Source organism: Rhodamnia argentea, chromosome 7 (assembly GCF_020921035.1).
Source record: "Rhodamnia argentea isolate NSW1041297 chromosome 7, ASM2092103v1, whole genome shotgun sequence".
NCBI lineage: Eukaryota > Viridiplantae > Streptophyta > Magnoliopsida > Myrtales > Myrtaceae > Rhodamnia > Rhodamnia argentea.
In genome coordinates this window covers 4,835,900-4,856,689 of record NC_063156.1, presented here as the reverse complement: position 1 = coordinate 4,856,689, position 20,790 = coordinate 4,835,900, and the positions used below count along the sequence as shown (strand labels likewise).

At 39.4% G+C, this 20,790-nt stretch overlaps 2 protein-coding genes across 2 annotated transcripts; both read left to right on the top strand.

The window, feature by feature from the left end:
• Positions 1-1,874: 1,874 nt before the first annotated feature.
• Positions 1,875-4,144, top strand: LOC115750920 (autophagy-related protein 8A). The gene is made up of 5 exons (XM_030688554.2): positions 1,875-2,039; positions 2,902-2,957; positions 3,039-3,091; positions 3,567-3,685; positions 3,769-4,144. The coding sequence occupies exons 1-5, from the start codon at positions 2,003-2,005 to the stop codon at positions 3,861-3,863; spliced, it is 360 nt and encodes a 119-aa protein (XP_030544414.1). The 5' UTR covers positions 1,875-2,002; the 3' UTR covers positions 3,864-4,144.
• A 3,121-nt stretch (positions 4,145-7,265) lies between these two features.
• LOC115750909 (2-alkenal reductase (NADP(+)-dependent)-like) lies at positions 7,266-10,750 on the top strand. Its single transcript, XM_030688537.2, has 6 exons — positions 7,266-7,562; positions 7,684-7,867; positions 8,062-8,228; positions 9,083-9,165; positions 9,268-9,394; positions 10,351-10,750. The coding sequence occupies exons 1-6, from the start codon at positions 7,299-7,301 to the stop codon at positions 10,612-10,614; spliced, it is 1,089 nt and encodes a 362-aa protein (XP_030544397.1). The 5' UTR covers positions 7,266-7,298; the 3' UTR covers positions 10,615-10,750.
• Positions 10,751-20,790: the final 10,040 nt, after the last annotated feature.

Genomic DNA, 20,790 nt, shown 5'->3' with positions numbered 1-20,790 from the left:
CTGGAATAAAATAAAAAAAAGACGATAATCATGTTTGGTAAAGTAAATAATTATGATTCCTTTCCCAAGAACAGTTTTGGAGCAAAAATAAGAAAAAAATTTGGTTACGAAAAAAAGAACCATTTTTTAGAATCACAAAACAGAATAAAGTTTCACATTTCTCATTTTTTTTTTGTCAATTCTCTTGTCAATTTTCCCTCAACCTAAAATAAAACGAGGTCTCATTTTCAAAAAACATATAAGATAATAAAATATAAAATATAAAAAAATTCGAAAAAATTTAGAAAAATTCTGAAAATCGGAAAAATTTAGGAAAATCCCTAAGGCTGCGTTTGGTCGTCGGGATTTACGGTCGAGATATGATTGAATAGGATAGGATAAGAAATCTAGGGATTTGGCCATATCCTATCTATCATTTGGTGAACTACGGATTTAAAGTCGGATATTCTCATATCCTATCATATCATGCATTTGGTAAAAGTCGTATATCAATATAAATGACATATATGCCCTATGTGATGCTCATGAAATATTCCGATCTTATTACTATAAAAATAATGTTCTCATACACAAAAAAAAAAAAAACTTGAAAATATACATATGTTATTAGATTTTCAAACCTCTTTGCAAAAAAAATAAAATAAAATGAAAATAGAAATAAATAAGATAAGAAAGTTAGCTTTTATATGACGGATAAGAGAAATCCTATCCGACCTTATCCTACCCCCTCCCCTAGGATTTTTTTGTCCGGGTTATATCCTCCCTATATCCGACATTATACTATCCAGGACACCTACCAAATACGGGATATGATAAAACATATCCTATCCCGAGTTTTATACGGACGACCAAACGCGACCTAAAAGTAGAAGAAGCTTAGATTGAGCTAGTTTGACTTCATTTTCATAAATCCGGGCCTAGATTCCCTAGATTTCATAGATTTTGTCATTTTTTAGAAAAATCATAAACACCTTAGCAATTAAATTCGAACCACATTTCTCTAAACCCTTAGGGCTTCATTAGGATTTTTTAATGCGATTTTATCAATGACATGATTTTTCGATTGCGCATTTGATTTCATTGATTGTGATTAGCCTAGGCTTATGTACTTTAGACTTAGTCGAGTTTATAAAATTTTGAAAAAGACAAAAAACAACCATTGTGAACATTTAGCAAGCTTTCGTTCTTAAGTTTTCGATGAAATAAGATTGAGATTTGACTTTCTAGAACAAAAAATACACACTAATGCAACGCAAGACAGTGCATTTTCTTTGCGAAAACGAGAGCGTCGCTCGTGTCGATTATCCGCTCGCTCAAAAAAGTTCAATAAGACCCCACAATAAATAACGAAAATGATCCGTGATAATTCTTGATATTTATTTTTATATTTTAATATGCAATATGTTGTATAAGAGAATTAATATAGATTAATCTCCAATTAATTTTGAAATGTAGAATGAAGTTTCACAAAGAAACTATGAAATTATTTGACTAAAATGACAAAAATTAGGATGAGCAATTGTTCTCGGGAACAAAAATTTTGTGTAGTTATCAAATGCGTTTCTTTTTCAAGAACAAAATATCAAACGCGTTTTGATTGTCTAAAATTTATCCAGAGAATAGAATAAAAAAAATTCATTTTAATTAGGATCACTTTTTGAGATCAAAATAATTACCACACATGCCCTTAGTCAATTTTCTGTTTTAGGATGAGGATCGGAATGAAAATATCCCGAAATCTGTCGAACAGGAGAAAAGGAAAAATTAAAGGAAAGAACGAAAATATTGAGTGCGCAACTGCCTATCGTACAGATTTACGCCTCCGTTTGCGTGAGGGCCAATCCGTCCTTTTCTTCGTTTCTCTCTCTCTCTCGATCTCCATCTCGAGAAAATATTTCGGTTTTGTCCTTTATATCTCTTCGATCTCGCAGCCGATACCAAAACCTAACCCCCCTGCGACGATCGTCCGAGACTTTTGCTTCGTTCCTGCGGAGTTTTCGCCATGGCCAGAAGCTCGTTCAAGATGGAGCATCCCCTTGGTGAGTCCTAGTACCCGATCCTAACTCTATCCTTCCGTCCGTCTCTGTGTGTGTCCATGTGTTGCTTTTCCTGATCATCAGGAGCTGATAAGGAGGGAATTTCATCGGAATCGATGCGGGCTTGTTCGATCGTACGCTCTACTGGATTTGTATAGGGGACTGTGTGTGGATGATCTTAATTGATTCGGGTTTCTGATCTGTTGATCTTCCTGGGAGTATTGTGGTTTCTGTGAACCCGACCTTGGTCGATTCTTTGTTTTTGGTGTGAGATGGGAGGTAATTGGATAAGGACTTAGTTTTGGGCTTCAGATCTACGGTAAAAGGAACAGTTCTTTAGGGTTATAACTGTGCTTGGTCGAATTGTTTGGCTTTGTTAGCTTATCGGAGGAATCTGTTTTTACCATGTCTAATTCTACGGGTCTACTGTAATCTGGAGACAGAGAAAAAAGATGAATTTCTTAATTGGGTGTGGTACTGTCAGTGGCCATTGAAATTCTCGGCACTTGCTTGGAGAAGGAAAAGAAATGAAGATTGACGATGGGGTGCAGATTATGAGTGATGGAGAAGTTATAGCATCTTGATATTTGTCAACTGATTTGAGCGAAAGTCAGTGTCTCTTCGCATGGCTGATTGCTATGAAATGCAAAATAATTTTGTACCCGCTTTCCTCAGGATTTACTTTGGTTGGGTTTTGATTTTTTTCGTTAGAATATGTCTAGTGGTCATGTCGTGTATGTAATATTTTGATCATGCTTTGTTTCCTGATGTTTTATGCTTGTTTAGCTTATCGAAAAAGTGCCCAGCTTTTGCATTTTCCGCATTTGTTCTTCTCGCTCCTTCTGATCTTGCACATATGTGACAGAGAGGAGACAAGCAGAGTCTGCACGAATCAGAGAGAAGTATCCCGATAGAATTCCTGTATGATCAAACTTGTCCTACTCATTTTTTGTGTCTTTCCCCTTGGTTCTCAATTGTAACTCTCTGCAATGCGTGGTGCAGGTGATTGTTGAGAGGGCTGAGAAGACCGATGTACCCGACATTGATAAGAAAAAGTCAGTTTAAATCAAGGGAAATTTTGTACTTTTCATGTTTAGATTCATTCGTTGGCCGTTGGTTTTTGTGAATACTAATCCATCCACTGATGAGCATTTTTCCCTCGCATAGATTTGTGACTTCGGCAATTTGAAAGTTTTGGTGATCAGTTGCTCTGCTAAAACATAGGAAAGAAAGATGTCTAGATTGTGGTAGTCCTCACTGTTAAAATGCTGCACTTGTATTGTGGAAGGCAAGGAGAGCTATTTGACTAATTTGGCATACTTAGCAAATAAACTTGAGTGAAAATTCTAAAATACAGTGCATGCAACGAATATTTCAATGTTTGAAGGTCATTCATTTAGTTGAAGGCTTGCATGAGGCTTTATCACACGTGCGTTTACTATTAGTATGTTTCGCAGTTTGCACTCATCCATGAAATGGCATTCTTCATGATTGTCGTTTAGGTGTGATCTTTTTTCGTGGCAAATTCAGGTATCTGGTTCCTGCTGACCTTACTGTTGGCCAGTTTGTGTATGTCGTTCGGAAGAGGATCAAGCTAAGTCCGGAGAAAGCTATTTTCGTCTTTGTTAAGAACATTTTGCCACCCACCGGTGAGAAAAGATCTTTAATTTGGTCCTGCAGTCATCATGGACTACTGACTTTACTGATTTGCGATGCCTCTTTGATGTTGTAGCTGCTATGATGTCTGCAATATACGAGGAAAACAAGGATGAAGATGGCTTTCTCTACATGACCTACAGCGGCGAGAATACTTTTGGTTCTCTCTGAAGCATGACTTAGTTAAACCTTTGATGAAAAGCTTTGCATTGTATATATGGGAAGAAGTGACCAGCTTCAAATGTAAATTCTTTGCATCCCCTTCTCTTTGATGTCTCGCTCTTTTACTTGATGCTCCTTTAATTTACATTCTGCTCAATGACATCTGTAAGACTTGGATAATTTTGTCCTCCCTTTGTCTCTGTCTCTGTCTCTCTCTTCCCAAATGTGCAGGGTCTCGGTGGAGATGATTGTCTTTTGAATAATGAAATGATACTGGAACAAACATTTTAATAAAATGACGTAGCGAACTCTGAATGAGTTGTTCAGATAAGATGTATTTGCATTCGATATTTTGTCATATCATTGAGAAAGCTGGGTTGGTAAAATAGTCACTTACCCCGGAATTACTCTTGTTTTTAGTGTCAATCTCGACTCATAGGACTTACCCATAAAACTGTACTGTTGTTTAGGCTCCAGTCTGTCTTGTAAGTGGTGGATGTTCTGTTGACGTTTGATTGAAAAACATCAACAGAACATGAAAAACAAACAAAAGTGTCTGTTTTTTCAAGTCACACATAGGGTGATAGGAAAAGTGAAACCCGCTATTAGCTTAGGCTATTATAATCATTCAGCTAAAGATTATAGTCTTTCAATTTAAGAAATAAGCAACTGGCCTACCTGTGTGAGGGTATGCTTGTGTGGTCGCGGTTGGAAATTGGCACTAATCATCAATTATTTTTTTTTTAATTTTTGAAATTATAATAATAAATTAACTCTTGAGCCCTATCGAAGCAATTATTCACGTAGGAGTTGGGACCAATTTTTTTTATTGTTGTTTTTAGTTTTGAATTTTTATCAATTTCTTACTACCTTCAAAAGGTTGCATTCTTAATTTTTTTTATTTTGAATTTTGAATTAATTTCTTACGATTTTTGAAAAGTTGCAATCTTCCTAATATAATAGTTTTCTAACAATGAATAGTTGTGTTCGAATAAACCGTTTTCGGATACGAAGAATTGTATGAGATCAGATTGTATTACGAAGGATCTTTGCAGCTAACCATTAGCAACGTTGTCAGTCACTAAATTTCCCAACATGTTTTCCCTACCTTGGATCATGAAAACATGAGCAAGATGTGGAAAGGCAGACGAGTTAGCAAACTCGAAGCTTTTCCTTCCCTGCTTTTTAATTATGTGACAAAGCATTGTACATGGTTGTCCTCGTTGCCGTTTATCGGCTCCAACTAGCTCTCGAGAAGAGAAAATGCGTAAATCCATCAGGCCGTTGATTCGCCCCGTTTTCGCCAATTACCGATACCTGAAATTATTCGTGGGTGAGTAACAGACCATATGTGATGTCGTAATTCACTAGTAACGCTCAAACGGTGGGTCGATGCCATGGAATTGCTAGTCTCAATTAGGGGTGAGCAAAAAAGACCGCCCGAATGGGGACCGATGGTCCGATTTCCAATTTTAGGGGGTCTGGTTGGGTTCGGTTCCCGGTTCCTAAAATTGGAACAATTGACCGGGCGGTCCGGTTCCTGGTTCCGGGGCTTAGGACCAGACTCGACCGGTCCTTTTTTTAATTTTTTTTTTTTTAAAAACAAACCTAATATTTACTTGTTGTTTAGGTTTAGGTCCTTTAGGGTTTCTTTGCTTCACTTCAACGTAGCGTCGCAGATATTTACAAGTTCGATCCGGAGCTACCAATTGAAGAGGCCTTGACTCCGTCGAGCTCGCGGTACATCAATCTTTGTTTCCTCGACCTCGAGCTCGATCTCGTCTTCTATCAAAGTGTACATCCATTTTTCGGAATCGCGGATTGGAAACCCTTGGAATCAAAGAGCCGGACCCGGATCTATGCACTATCCAACATCAACCCCTCACCAAACTCTACTTTTCCTTGGAACCGAAGAGCGGGACCCGGATCAATGCACAATCCAACATCAACCCCTCACCAAACCCTACTTTTCGAAAAGTAGGGTTTGGTGAGGGGTTGATGTTGGATCGTGCATAGATGTGGGTCCCGCTCTTTCTGTACTGAATGAGCGTCGGTCGTCACGAGATGTGCTGCTGCGGTCCCCCGTAAGGCAGGAAAAGGGCAGAACGGCATGTAGGACTTACCTTCTGTCGCATTCCTCTGTACAAGTCGTCAAGTCCGGTACGTAGGGACATGGGCATCTTCCGAGAACCCTCCTCTTCACTTGCAAATCCATGAATTCCTCATGATTTAACTGACCAATCTTTTTTTTTTTTTGGAATTCTCTGTGCCTAATGACTAAGCATAACAAATAAAAGGAAAAAAAAAGTGATCAAAAATTCCAAATTATATATTCAATCTTACATATTTGCCCTTAACTTTTTTTTTTGTGAGATCGAAATCCTTAAACTAAGCTAAAGTGACACATTTATCCTAAACTTTTAATTGTGGCATAAAAAACTACAAACTTGTACCGGCATGACATGTGTACCATTAGTCAAGGTTTCGTCATATGATTTTTCAGCTAAAAAAAGTCGTTTTTATTTTACTTAAGCCACGTGGGCATCATCTCAACACCGTTTACTTTTCGTCATTCATGTAGAAGATTTTTAGCGATTCTTATTGACAAATTTATGGCGGGAGTAAATGTTGACACAGATATAAGTTTGAGATTATTGAGATCACACACAAAAAAAAAAAAAATTGAAGCAAGTCATTGGAGTTTTTGGTGACCCTTTTTTTTTTTTTTGGGACGTTTGCCGGCAAATAGACGAAAAGCTTTGACCCGAAAGTTTTAATAAATTGTGAACTGACCCTCAAGTTCAGAATTCTTTTCCCAGTTCATCCTCTGCGAAAGGTGCGCTCCAATTTTTCTAGCTTCTCTTCTCGGCAAAACTCTTTTCGGCGATCGAACGGTCGCCAAGTCTTAGCCCTTGAAAGTGTAGATAATCTGGACCGTCGCCCTTTGATCCAACAAAAATACTCGACAAGGTTTTCATTTGAACGTTCCAGGGAAAGTAAGGTGGTATGGTATCGGTATCTCTGGCATCAAGTTCTTCTCAAGCATCGCTCGACAAATTCTATCCGGTTCGATGTGTAACTCGAGGGTGTTATGTGTTACTTACATTTCCTTACAGCGTTCGCTTCTTTGGCATTGCCCATCCATGTAACTCGACATCGCTCTAGGTGCTGGCCGGTCGGATTCTAGAGGGTGACCTCCTCGGATGCGCTGGCCATGTAAAATATCGGGTGCGCCGATTTGAACGAATGCAGCGTGCTGTGTGCGTACTTGGATGAATGGACACGTCGTGTACGTATTTGAGTGCGAAAGAATCGTGTTCTTTCGAAAGCGGTCCGTCAAAAGTATTTATGGGAAATAATTGGGTAAAGTGCAGCTTTCAAAGCAATGAAATAGCTGTCTGCATCATCAGTAAGAGCTAGAGAAGTAGAAATCCCCTCCTCCATATGAGAAGCGGTTCGGAGGAAATGAACACGGTGAAGATGGCCATGGAGAGCAAAGAGTGGTTCATATCAGCCTACGCACCAGAAGGAATCCCGACTTCCGATCACCTGAAGTTGCGGGCCGCGAAGATCCCGGTCGCCGCCGGCTCGATCGCCGACCGCCACGTCGCCCTCGAAATGCTCTTCGTCTCCATTGATCCCTTCTTGCGCTCCCGGATGACCGGCCGGGAAGACGGCCTGTACTCCCCTCAGTTCGATCTCAACCAGGTTTTCCATAAGTTGAATCCTTAAGAGTTAAACGTGCCGCATCTACGGAAAATAACCAAAATAGTAGGTTAATAACCGGATATCTTTGGAGATAATGCGCTCATGTCTTTGGGAAGTGTAGGTGGTGACAGCTTTCGGGATCGGAAGGGTGGTGGCGTCGACGGACGATAAGTATGGCAAGGGAGAGATCGTGACCGGGCCGTTTTTACCCGTGGCAGAGTACTGCGTGGTGCCATCGGACTTCATTATCAGGAAGATCGAGCCTACCGGAGACATCGAGTTGCCGGATTATCTCAGCTGCTTAGGTTTATAGTATACCATCCTCTCATTCATGCTCATGCCTCTTCATTTTGCCTACAAGTTTTCCTTCACGTAGTTATATAAAAGTGAAATGAGAATTCTATTCTATCTTGTTCATCGCCGTGAACAAAACATAACAGCGTTCCGCCGCCGTGTATATCTGAATGGGCAATTGATTTTCGCTTCGATGTTGTTGCAGGGGTGCCCGGATTCGCGGCTTGGCTGGGGATAGAGGTGCTGGGAGAGCCGAAGGCAGGGACGAACGTGTTCATCTCCGCCGCAGCAGGCGGCGTGGGGATGTACGCGGGGCAGTTGGCCAAGCTCAGAGGGTGTAGAGTCGTGGGGAGCACCGGATCTGATGAAAAGGTAATGTTTTGCTGATAAATCCAATTGATATCTTGTTTTTTTTTTTAATAAGAAAAAACGAATTTTCATTGCGAGCAAGTAGATTTCTAGAAAAATTGATGAAGGTAAAAAAAAAATGTTATTGGTAAAAAGTAAATTTATCGATTATCTGATTTCCATGCAACTTGTTAGTGATTTACCCATACTTTCGCCAAAATATCATCTATTTTTTCACAGTTTGTAAATTATCAAAATTTTCTTTTGGTTACCGATTTTTACATGTCTTTCTTACGAATCTCTTATGTTTGCCAACTCTTATATGAATTTGCCGATCATTACTTGAATGAATTACCAACTTCTTCTTTCGATTAAATTACGAAATCTTTAGAAATGTCGGTAGATTAAAAAAGAACTAGACAAAAATGTTGACAAGTAACTCACACGAGGGTTGGTAACTCGAAGCTAGTTGACAAACTTATTCAAAGAAAGAGCCGATAAGCCACTTAAACTACATTTAGCAATTTCATATAAGAGTTGGTAACTGTAAGACACGGTTAAGAAATAACTCAAAATAATAGTTGTCAGTCTAGTATTGTATTATGCGTAATTTAACGGGAGGAAAACTTGGTAAGTCACATCTTAGATTACTAATCTCTTAAAAAAAATGTTGATAAATGTTAGGAGTTGTTAATCATGATAAATAAAGTTTTTTTTTTGGTCCAACATGATAAATAAAGTTGATAAATTAAAAATTAAATATCGTAGGTGAGCATCAAGCTAGCTAAGTGCCTTCCATTTTTAATTTCCAATGCACTAAAGCATAGCAAAAGTAATTTCGTCTTTATTATCCTTATAATTATTTTAATATTTTATAGGTAATCCTGGTGAAGGAGGAATTCGGTTACGATGAAGCATTCAACTACAAGAAAGAAACTGATCTTGACGCTGCATTAAGGAAGTAATTATTCCTAAAAACCCCGTTCTCGCTCATTAATCTCGTTTTCATCAGCACAGTTGTACTTGTGTAGAGCTAATTTTGCTTGAAATGCGGATGTGGCAGATACTTCCCCGGTGGCATAGACATGTACCTCGACAATGTCGGTGGTAAGATGCTCGAGGCCGTGTTGAACCATGTCAATCGAGGCGCTCGGATCTCGCTCTGCGGAATGATTTCCGAGTACAACAAGGTACGTTCCGATTACGTTATACAACAGCGTTTCGTTCCTAAGAACGATTCGGCATTTAAATGGACGTGAGTGAGCCGATTGACGAGCTGTCTCGACCCATCTCGGCTTTCGAAATATGGAATAGCTCCGTTCCGGCGACCAGAACACGCTCCCGGCTTCCGCTGATGCTTTGTTGAAACTAGAACGTGAGAGAGGAACCAGTAAAGTGGCTCACCAACCTACTCATAATGATAGTTTAACTGTGCATAATGGGGTTAGGTTTACCGCTTCCGCTCCGAACAGAGATCGCTGCTGGTCTGCGGAGTGGCAAAAGCTGTGTCGGTCCAATCATCTGCTGAGGCTTTTTCCACTTTCTAGAAGAGATTCTTGAGACAAAAGCCACTTAAAAGTTAAAACTTTATTAGTAAAATTTTGTTAAGAACGTAAAACTGGCTATATTAACTCGATTTATCTCGTTTAACTTGTCACAAGAACGAACGCAAGATGATCTTATCCAGATGTTAAGAGTCATTTTATTGAGAGGGTTGCCCCAGGCAATCGAAGTTGCGAGTCTATCCTCATATACCTCGTAACGCCGAGTATGTCGTTTTACCGAAATCGAAGTTGTAATTCGCGATCCATGGTAAGAACTAGGTTTGAAAATGAGTTTCGTTTATCCTTAACTCTAGGATAGCGTTTATATTCATAGAGATTTTCTAGAATGGACTAATTCAAAATATTTTGACTTTTGAATTAGTACTTTATAGTATTAACGACAGGGGATAACATACATTAATGGATTAATTCAAAATTAGTCCGTTACAATATTAACTACATAAGATATCTACATTAATGGACTAATTCAAAATTAGAATTTTGAATTGTCCGTTACGGAATTAACTGTATTCCTTAACACATTGTTGATTTGATTCTTCTTTTAATTGAACCTCATTTGAGTGAGATGCAATTGCATGCAGGTGTGGACGGAGAGGGAAGGGGTCAGGAATCTGCTGAACATGGTTGGGAAGGAGGTGAGGATGGAAGGGTTCATGGTGGGCTCGCCATCGCACCTGGTGAGGTTCGGGGACTTCGCTCAGCAGATGGAGGGTCACCTGAGACAAGGCAAGATCAGGTCCAAGCACAAGATCTACCATGGCGTCGAGAGCTTCTTGGAGAGCTTGCAGTCGGTTTTCTCGAGCTCTAACATGGGGAAGGTCATCATTCAAGTCAAACCTCTGTGATAGAATGTCACAAGATTGAACCTGATGACCTTCGAGAGTTTCTGATGTATTCGATCGAGATCGACTCGTCTGATTCGTATTTTCGCTGTATTTGGACCGAACCTCTTGATATAAAGTATGCAAGTTTATCTTGAGAGCTTTGCAGCGTGTTCTAAGTCATCCAAATAATGGATATTCCGAGCCGTAAATGCCTCATTAAAAGAAAGGGTTATCGCTTCAAAACTTACAAGATCATCATACAAGCGTTTATGCACTAAATGTACTTTTTCTATTCCTTCTAGTTTCTTGGTCACACGCCAACACATGTTCTTGGACACAAACATGAATTAGAGAACCAAGAAAGTTTGGCTGACCCGAAATAACAACATTAATAATACCGGAATGTCAGTAATATTAACGCCCAATTTGTCTAGTAGACTAAGTAGAGTAGAGCTAAACAAAGTCCTCTCCATAAGCTACATAAAGATCATTTACACGGTCTATATCAGGTGATCTCACACATACGCGTACATACTTGAATGTTGTTCCATTTGTTACTGCTTCTATAGCTCTTTGGCTGTTGTAGAGAGAGAGAGAGAGAGAGAGAGAGAGAGTGTCAGTGATGTGGGCAGCCCTACATGCCACGGCCAATAGCTGTCCGATAAACACGGTGCCGTCTTCTGCCATCACCAGTCCGGAGATGGCATCGTCGAAGTCGAAGCGAAGCTGGAGAGGAGTCCAGACAAGTCATCGTCCAAGCACTGGATTTTGTCCATCGGCTCCTCGGTTGGTTCCCGACCTATGGCAAAACAAGAGAGATTTATACCGCATTCCATGAATAAACAAAAAGGTGTACTCGAGAATGACAAAGAGATATCAAGCATAACTCATGTAGTTCATGAATATACCAGAGAATTCTGGGGAATCGCGGAAAGAGGAGGAAGTGGCTTGATCCGCCACCTCGGCACGATAGCCACTCGAACTCTCAATCTTGTTCTTCTCCATCTCCTTCAGAGGTAGGGTTTCGGATTCTGCCAACAAATCCCCCAACAAGCCATCGACCATGCACTCAATCTCTGCTATCGGCTCCTCGGTTGGCTCTGCACCTATGGCTTAATGAGAGATTTAGACCACATTTCAGGAATAAACAAAGGGTGTACTCAAGAATAAAAGTAGAAATATCAAACATAAATTATGTAGTCTATGGATATACCAGAGAATTGTGTGTACTCACTGAATGAGGAGGAAGTGGCTTGATATGCCGCCTCGACGCGATAACCACTCAAACTCTCACTATGGTTCTTCTCCATCTCCTTCGGAGCTAGGTTTTCAATTTCCGCCAACAAATTTCCCAACAGGCCATCTTTCATGCACTCAATCTCGTCTATCGGTTCCTTGGTTGGTTCCCCACCTATGGCTTAGCAAGAGAGATTTAGACCAGATTCAATAAATAAACAAAAGGTGTACTCGAGAAATATCAAGCATAAATCATGTAGTTTATAGATATACCGGAGAATTGTGTGTACTCGCCAAATGAGGTGGAAGTGGCTTGATACACCGCCTCCGCACAATAGCCGCTCAAACTCTCGCTATGGTTTTTCTCCATCTCCTTCGGAGCTAGGGTTTCAAATTCCGCCAACAAATTTCGCAGCAGGCCATTGTCCATGCACTCGATCTCGTCTATCGGCTCCTCGGTTGGTTCCCCACCTGTGGCTTAACGAGAGAGATTTAGACCACACTCCGTGACTAAACAAAATGTGCACTCGAGAATGAAAAAGAAATATCAAGCATAAACTATGTAGTTTGTAGTTTATGGATATCCCGAAGAATTGGGTGTACTCGCTGAACGAGGTGGAAGTGGCTTGATAAGTCGCCTCGGCGCAATAGCCGCTCAAACTCTCACTCAGGTACTTCTCCATCTCCTTCAGAGCTAGGGTTTCAGATTCCACCATCAAACCCCCCAACAGGCCATCGTCCATGCAATGGATCTGGTCTGTCGGCTCCTCAATTGGTTCCCTATCTATTGCTTAGCGAGAGAAATTCAGACCACATTTCAATGAGAATGAAAGAGAGATATCAAGCATGCAATGTGCAGTACTCACTGAATGAGGAGGAAGCGACCACCTCCGCACCATCGCCGCCCAAACTCTCCCTCTTGTTCTTTTCCATCTCCTTCTGAGCTAGGGTTTCGGATTCTCCCAACAAGTCCCCGAACATGCTGCTCATACTCTCCTTGGACGGCATCGGGAAGAAGTGGCAAGCTCCACCAGAGCTCAGAACCATTGCCCCCAGCGGTGTGATTTGGATTGAATGGAGCACCACACTGGCTCCCCTAGATGGTAGGTGAGATTCGGCGCAGAAGGCGCTCAGATGGTGGCGGAGCCCGGCGATGGTTGATTGCGGCGGGAGCTCATAGCGTTGGCATTGATTGGGTCCGGGCCAATTCCACTGCGACGACGAAGGTCCGAAGAAGGGAGGGGGAGGTTGGGCATTGCCACCGGTGAGGCTGGGGTTGGGCGGACTGCACTTGGTGCTCTGGGCACGGCGGAATCTGCCGGGGTAAATAGGTAAATACGCTCTCTGAATCCTCTTTATCCTCGTGTTCCAAAAGTTCTTTATCTCGTTGTCTGTTCTTCCCGGCATCCGGAGATGCCGTGGACGACTCAAGTCAAACCCCAATTAAAAAAATTCAAGTCATAATTAAACAACGAATTGACCGAGCTCCTCGGTTTCATGAGCATATCCAAGTAATTAAATAGGAAAAAAATACGTAAATCGTAAAAATTTTCTTTTTTAAAAAAAGGAGAAAAAGAGAATATTAGATTGTACGGTTGAAGGGACATATCTACGTACATGTCTTATTCTTTTCGATACTGCATATTTGTAGCTGCAAAATACTATTGTTCTTCCTCTTGTGAGAAATGAATTTTATTACAAATATCTTCTATCTAAACTCAAACGAGAGAATTTAATTCAAACGTTGATAATATGCGACAAATATCTTAAGAATCCATAACCTTCAACTAGAGTTAATGCCACTTTTTTTTTTCACGTAAAAGCTGGTGGTTTTTGTTTTGTTGATAAAATTGGCTAGATGATAGGATTTGCGACTCAATGCTAAGGTTTGACATATGCTTGGTGGATGGAAATGTGGCGAATATTTGGGATGATGACGTCAATAAGGTAAGTGATACGTTAAACTCAAACATTTTATATTGTCTAAAATTTGAAATCTTGTCGGTTTTTTTTTCTTTAAATTTGGGGTAAAACCTTTTTACTTGCCGAGTGATGCCTGATTGCCTGTGGACTCATTTATTGTAACGACTCTATACGTAAGGAACGCAAAAGACATGTGTTTCGCCGGAAAAAGGGAAAAAAATGCACCCGACATACGTAATCAAATAGTGAAAAAGAAAAGAACAGTTTCATAATGTCAAAAAGTACGGAGAGAACGCCATGCAAGAGGCATCAAACGCAAGCGGCGACACCCCCCACAAAACCAATTTCCTCGTCATCCCTCGTACCCATAATTTAAAAAATGTTTCCGTAAAAGAGATTATTCAAATGAAAAAATTAGTTGACGAAAAGATACGTTGTGGATGGAAATATTTTTCCGGCGATACATTTTTGCGAGCGGTAATGCGATTGAACTATGTTTTTCAAATCTTTGATTTTTCTTGAAACAAATGCACCTCAATAAAAAAAGCCCTAGCATCAAATCAAACGGAACCCTCCTTAACAAAGCAAGGTAAAAGAAAAGAAGGAAAAGAAAACGCCACTTGAAGGAAAATGATAAACAAGAAACTGCATGCACGTTTCTCGTGGGGATCGATGTAAACTAAGAACACTAAAGCAAGATGCAGGGATGAGCCCCGAAGAACACAAGTGAGACCAAATCCACCGTTAAATCTCGTAACGCGTCTGAAAAATCACGACACACCCATGAATGGGAGTTCACGATAGCAGGTCGGAAAGGGTTAAGAGGGAGGAGAAGACTGACCAGAGAGGCCATGTGGGCCCACCGGTTGCCGTACTCGGCGTGGAGCTGGACAACGAGGCTCTCCTCCTCCGGCGAGAAGGCCCCCTTCTTGAGGTCCGGCCTCAGGTGGTTGGCCCACCTCAGCCGGCAGCTCTTGCCGCTCCTCTGCAGCGACGTGTGCCTCTGCACCGCGTTCCAGTTCCCTTCCCCGTGCCTCCTCACGTACTCCGTCAGTATCTCGTCCTCCTGCGATGTCCACATCCCCTTCTTGCTCATGTTCTTCGGCAGCTCCTCTCCTCCTCCTCCTCCTCCCCGACTGCTGCTGCCCCCATCCATCGCCTCGGATCTTCGATTAGCCTATCCTCGCCTGTGTTTCCGAGCCTTTTATGCTTCTGGGTATGCGAATGCGGTGCTGGTAAAGCGTTCAGGTTTCAGGAGGAGGGACGGTTGAAGTCGACACTGCCGATGTTTTCCGGTTTGAGTGATGACTGTGGTCTCTTCTCGATTAGTTAGGTGAGAGACGTGAAAGAAGAGAGAGAGAGAAAGAAATATGACGGTGGTTGTCGTCTTCTTCTTCTTCATTGTTTGCAGGATGTTTCTGGAGAGAGAGATTTCAGGGGGAGAGCCGGGGCGTCGCTCCGGCTTGCATGCAACGTGGTTCTTCCAATTTTTTTTTCCTTCCTCCACCGCTGATGTGTAAGCTTCACGCATCCCTTACGTATCACAAGGGGCATTATGGGTACTACACATTTTCATATATATTTTGTATTGAGTCGATGAAAAAATGAAGGTTATTCAACTTACCTAAGTGCATGTATGTGACTGAATTGGAATGGAAAAGAGATCTTTATGCAATTAGGGATGAGCATGTACAACAATGACGAGTTTGCTTTTTAAATTATGGTGAACATTCAAATCAGGGACTTAAGAGCCATGATGGGTGAAATTTTTTTGGTTATGGAATCAAACACATTCTTCTCTATGATTGGGGGAATGTCGGGACGACGACAAATTACGATTACGACATTTTCGCTCTTTTGATGTGACGTTGTTATTAGACAGACTCGTTGCTAAGCGTATATCCCTCGGTAAAGGCATATCAATCATGAAGTCGTTTTGTTGGTTCTCGCGCATCTCTCTGTTTTTTATTAACCTGTTACAGTAAATTTGTGCAAGAAGCACCTTCCATAACAAACTTCGTTATCCCGTTTATTTCTATAACTTTGTCATTGATGCTTCTTGATCTTTTCTCATTTCTTTTCGTGTAATTCGGCATTGCTTCCTCTTTGTGAAACACATAATTATTTGGCACGTCTGTTATATGTGTAAACGTACTCTTATTAGGATACTTGATTCAACGCAAAATAATATTTTTTTTATAAAAAAAAATGGCCTAATACCTTAAAAAACTCCAACTTTAGCTCTTGTTTCATAAAAAACCTCCAACTTTAGGTCCAGTCCCAATTCCAGCTAAACTTTCTTTTGTCCCATAAAAAATCCTCAACTATAGGTCTTGTGCCAAGTCTTCCCTAATTTTTTTTCCCTATAAAGAACTCTCTACTTTAGGTCTTATTCCAACTTTACCGTCCAATCAAAATTTTACCCTAAAAAGTTTACAATCCGATAAAAAATCACAAATTTTTACTTCAGTCACAAATCTTCCCACATTAACCCTTCATTCAAAATTCTCATTAATAATCTAAAGATGGAAAACTCCCAAGCACAAGCTATTCGACCATCTTGAGCACTAACTCTCCGACCGTGAGAGATGGAACAATACCGAACATGAGGGATCAAAGACCAAGCGCAAAATCACCAAGGAAGATTTTGATGGAAGGTTAATGGAGGTAGATTTAAGACTCAAGTAAATTAAGCAATATTTTATGAGACAAAAAAATTTACAGTAAAATTGAAACTAGATCTAAAGCTGGGACTTTTTCGTGAGATAAAAAAATTATGGCAGCATTAATACCAGACCTAAAGTTGATAGTTTTTTTTATGAAACAAAAAAAAAAAAAAAGGTTTAGGAAAGAACTGGGACTAGACCTAAAGTTAGTGATATTTTTATGGGACAAAAAAGTTTAGGGTAAAATTGGGAATGCACCTAAAGTTGGTGGTTGTTTATGAGATAAAAGGTAGAATTGAAACAAGAACTAAAATTGGAGGTCCTTCAGGGTGATAGGGCTCAAAAGAATATCATTTGGAATGGAAGTATAATACTAGAATCGGGGCCTATGTTTACAGAGACATTCTTCAATTATGAAGGAGTCAAAAAAGGATTTGGCAGCGGATTGAGGTAGTGTTTGTTTAACGGAAAACTCAAGGTTTGGCAAATATTTTCTGAAATATGATCATTTTTATTACTTAAAAAAATGAATGAACGAAAAATATTCTTATCACCCATGAAAATAGTCAGTCATAAACCGTTGTCACTAAAGAAAACATCTTCTGTTGACTAATTTTTCTAAGCGATAGAATCAATTATTTTTCGAAAAATGCTTTTCAACTTTTGAGTTTTTCGTAAAACAAACGCACCCTTAATTACCGTTAATTTTGGGGGTCAGGCTCATTCAGGGCTTTAGCGAACTTCCTAGGCCCATTGATTGGGCCCGGTTTCACTTGACCATCAGGCATTTTGCTTGGCTCGATTTCAATGTATCAATTGTAAATGTCAGGAATATGGTCCGCGTCGATGATCTCTTGTGCCACCAATCTCCACACAGAACCGAAAAAGAAAGGAAAGAGGCCAGAACTAACCACCTTTAGGCACTCAGAATTCACTCTGCTGCAGTTTCCATTGACCAAAACTTAGTCATCACTTAGTGATGGAGATAAAGAAGTTTGAGAAACCGTACGAATATGAAATCACAAAAGATACCGGCGGCGAGGATATTACCCGAATGAAAGGTGCTGATTCAAGCAAGGGAAATCGACTCGAGGAAGATAGCTGCGACACAGGGCTTGCTTGGCTTCTTAAACCGATGCGATGTGCCGCGATACAAGCCATCTGCTGAAGTAAACTGCACATGCCAATGAAACTAGTAACTTGGGTAAGATGAGATACTGACGCGGCTTAATCAAATCACAGTGGCTAGTATCTAGCTTCCCCTCTAACATAATGATCAGATTGAGCCACACCAACATCTTCACCGTATCTCTGGCCCCCTGAATCACCGCGACCCGTCAACGTTCTTGCGCCTCAGGGAGAGAGAGAGAGAGAGAGTTATGACATGCTGTGAGGTGTTTGGGAATGTTATAGCGGGGGTTGATAGCATCCACAAGTAAATCTGCTGGCTCAGAGGAAGCAAAGGGGAGCGAAAGCAGACACAGAGACCATACATCGTCGAACGTGACTGCCTATCCAGTACCCACTAGTACTTAATCCAGAAGATGCCCTCCGTCTAGGGACAAAGGGACGATTTCGACTCTTGCAAAATTGAGTTTTTTTTCTTGTTTTCTCTAATATGGTCTTACGTCATAAATTGATTGGGCCCAACACCAATGGAAAAGCCCATAATGCCTTTTGCCATGTAAATAGGCCCACGAACAAGTCTTTCCCTCGGCAAACGTGGGGCGAACCCTAAGGCCCAAACACATGCATATGGTCTTCCTCTGTGCGTAAGTCGGCTAGGCACTGTGTGAAGTGTGAACTCTCTCTCTCTCTCTCTCTCTCTCTCTCTCCGAAGCCGGTATTATCGAGTAAGGTGTAAATATATATAACATGGAATGTAAACGAGGGATCTGAAAAGATTTGAACTGAATGTTCTTGCTTTGATATAATGTAAAATATTATAGGACAGCTTCTAAAACTAATTTAATATTTACGTATTTTAACATTGTTTACTTCCTTTATGCATGCTACTTATTATTATTATTATTATTATTATTGTTATTGTTATTTACTTTTACTATAGCACCTATATCTAATAGATTAACACGCGTGATAAATGAATGGCTTTGAAACTATTTCGGCATGTCCGTTATTTTCTTTCATGGTAACCAAATAAGGCTGCTTATTGCTACTTTTTTTTTTTGTGAAAAATTTCAAATAAGGGCGTGAAGTGCCATATTTTTTCAAATAATGACCTAAAATAGACATTATTTTAAATAGGGACCTGAAGTGTCATCTTTATTTCAAATAATAGCCTGAAATTTTGAAGTGCTAATATCGGTCTCAAAAAAGGGGTACGGCTTACCAACCTATTAGGGGCATTTTCGTCATTTATTTATTTATTTATTCTTTGTTTTATTCCTTTTTGTTTTTTTTAAAACGATAACAAAAATAAATGTAACCAAAAAAAGAAAAAAAGAAAAAGATGAACGCAAGAAGAAGAAGAACACACTGGGGCCACTCCCACCGTTGTTGGGGTCGTCGATCCTCGCCTAGGCCTTGGGAGGGCCGACGAGGGCACACCGGTAGCTCTCACGTAAGTACACTCGAATCCTAACACTTTCAAAAAATGTAATTGAGTCCTAAAACTTTCAAAAATTGCAATAAAGTCCTAAAACTTGTTAAGTTGATGCAATCAACTTACTCCATTAATCCTGTCCAGCTTGACAAAAAGAAAATGCCAATAAGTTTTAGGACTTGATTACATTAACTTGATAAATTTTAAGATTTGATTGCACAAACTTTATGCATCTATAGTTTCTTTAGCAGTGCATGAAGTTAGTGCTACAAACGGATGTAAACTCCATCAATCAATTCGGGATCATTGCACGATCTAAATCCTAAATAGTAAATAAGCTCATTACAATATCCTAGAGCCACACGTTTTATTATGACAAGAAATGTAAACAAGCATTAGCAATATCCACGAGGTAGATTAATCAATCTATGCCAACTATAATAAGAGAGGGAAAACATGATTCACCTTCGTTATTCCAAAAAATATAGCGCTTTGATTCTCTTGTTATTTTCACGAAACTTCAAAATGAACCGTAGAATTATGGAGAAGAAGGAACTTCGACTCTCTCGTCATTTTAATGGAGTTCTGACATGAATTAAAAAACTACAGAGAAGTTGTGAAACTTGAACATGAACCATAGATATGAAGGAGAAGTAGACAAAGAGAGTGATTCTTATATACTCTTTCTACCCCGCAGGGATTTCTCCTACTACTATATTCCAGTAAAATTATTTTAGGAAACTAAATAACAGAATTGTGGATAGGTAACTATACAAGCGACCTACCTAATTTTATTGTAGAAATTTTTGGGATCAATGATTGGACCATTATATATATACATATATCACGGCCTCTCATTCTTCTAAAATTAGAAAAATACTTTTTCAAGTTTGAAATTGTTTATTTAAAATCTAAGTTCTTCCGCCTTAGTTTTGTTTATTTACTATTTTCCATCTCTCTCTCTCTCTTTTTTTTTTAAATTTTCTTCGAATATGTATTACTATTCTTATTGCCTTCCATCATTCCGTACTTTTTATTTGGTCAAATAGTTTTTAAAAAATATGCGAGAAATATAAATATAAAATATTCTACTATAGGATAGGTACAATCTACATATATGTAGAGGAATGAATAAAAACAAAATGTTGTTATTTTATTTGCTATTTTGAATTTAGTTTTCTATATGCAAATTCAATTTTTATTTATATTTAATTATTATTTTAATTTATTAATTAAAAAAATTAGTAGTTGAAAAAATAGCTTTATACTTGAGATATAAAAAATCTTATCTACCTTTATTTTCACCTACCCAATGAGAAATTTTTGTTTAGTTAAATCCTCTTAGGCTGCGTTTGGTGGTCGGGATAAAAATCAAGATAAAATAAATTTTACATCGAAGAACCAACGTTTATTGAATAAGCTATAGAGTTGATTACAAAAAGTACTAGTTTGAAAGGCTTGTTGGAATTGATCCGCTAGGGGATTTACATTATACGCAAGAGAAGCACCTAAAGTACTAAATGGAATAGGTATCGGTTTGGTAATGGTTGGAGTAGCAAACTTGGATTCGGCCTATCCCATGTTTAGCTCCCGTCTAAGATAGAATAAAGTGGGGTATAAAGGGGATATAGCTGGATAAAATTATCTCATGTAAGATGTGAGATAAAGGTGGATATGATTTCTTATGTTCATGGAATAAAAGCTATTTTTTCTCGAATAAAAAAATTCTTAAATAAAAAATAAAATAAATTTAGTTCAAACTTATTTAGTATATTAAAAAACAATAGAAATATGTATTTTTAAAAATTT